This window comes from Danio aesculapii, chromosome 17 (assembly GCF_903798145.1).
Source record: "Danio aesculapii chromosome 17, fDanAes4.1, whole genome shotgun sequence".
Lineage (NCBI taxonomy): Eukaryota > Metazoa > Chordata > Actinopteri > Cypriniformes > Danionidae > Danio > Danio aesculapii.
Window position 1 is genome coordinate 20,089,380 of NC_079451.1, and position 546 is coordinate 20,089,925.

The following is a 546-nucleotide window of genomic DNA, read 5'->3' on the forward strand; positions in this document are numbered from 1 at the left end:
GCAGAAAATCTTACAAACTAAAATGTTCCAATGCAGATCTAAATTTAAAAACAGTATTTACACTGTGTCATTAATTTCCCCAGATTTGATGCAACCTTAAACATGCACGGACCATAAACAGATGAGCGTCGTTGAATATTAAGCTCCTCCTCTCAGGTGTAATCCAATCCAGAGCCCTGTCACAGGTAAAACCGGCCCCAATTTCTCAGTATATCCAAAAAAGCGAGAAAAGCCAACAAAACCCGTTCTCGTACAGGCAATTCTAACGCAGCCCTCATCCCATCCTGAAAACGTTCCTCCATACAAGAAGAAGAAGGATCGGATTTACAGTACCAACTAGAAAGTCCAGTTCGACCATAAGAGATGTCACAGGAGCATGAAAAGTAAGTTCACCACTGCTGGTCCATAGTTTACAGAGGGAAGATCGACACAAACGGATCCCGTGATTCATACACTATTAACTGCTTAATTCTGCTTTTATTTGCTGGAGCTGATAGAGATTAGTTTAGCAATTGTGGAAGGCATTGGCTTGCCGTGAGGAGTCAG

The 546-nt window shown here is 41.9% G+C and overlaps 1 protein-coding gene across 2 annotated transcripts in view; it reads left to right on the forward strand.

Moving 5' to 3' along the window:
• The first annotated feature begins 207 nt into the window (after window positions 1-207).
• Window positions 208-546, forward strand: part of grhl1 (grainyhead-like transcription factor 1) — a 43,285-nt gene continuing 42,946 nt past the window's right edge. For both annotated transcript variants that reach the window (XM_056476791.1, XM_056476792.1), the window contains exon 1: window positions 208-383. In XM_056476791.1, coding sequence (XP_056332766.1) covers window positions 364-383 — 20 coding nt within the window. In that variant the 5' untranslated portion in view covers window positions 208-363. The remainder of the gene's footprint in view (window positions 384-546) is intronic.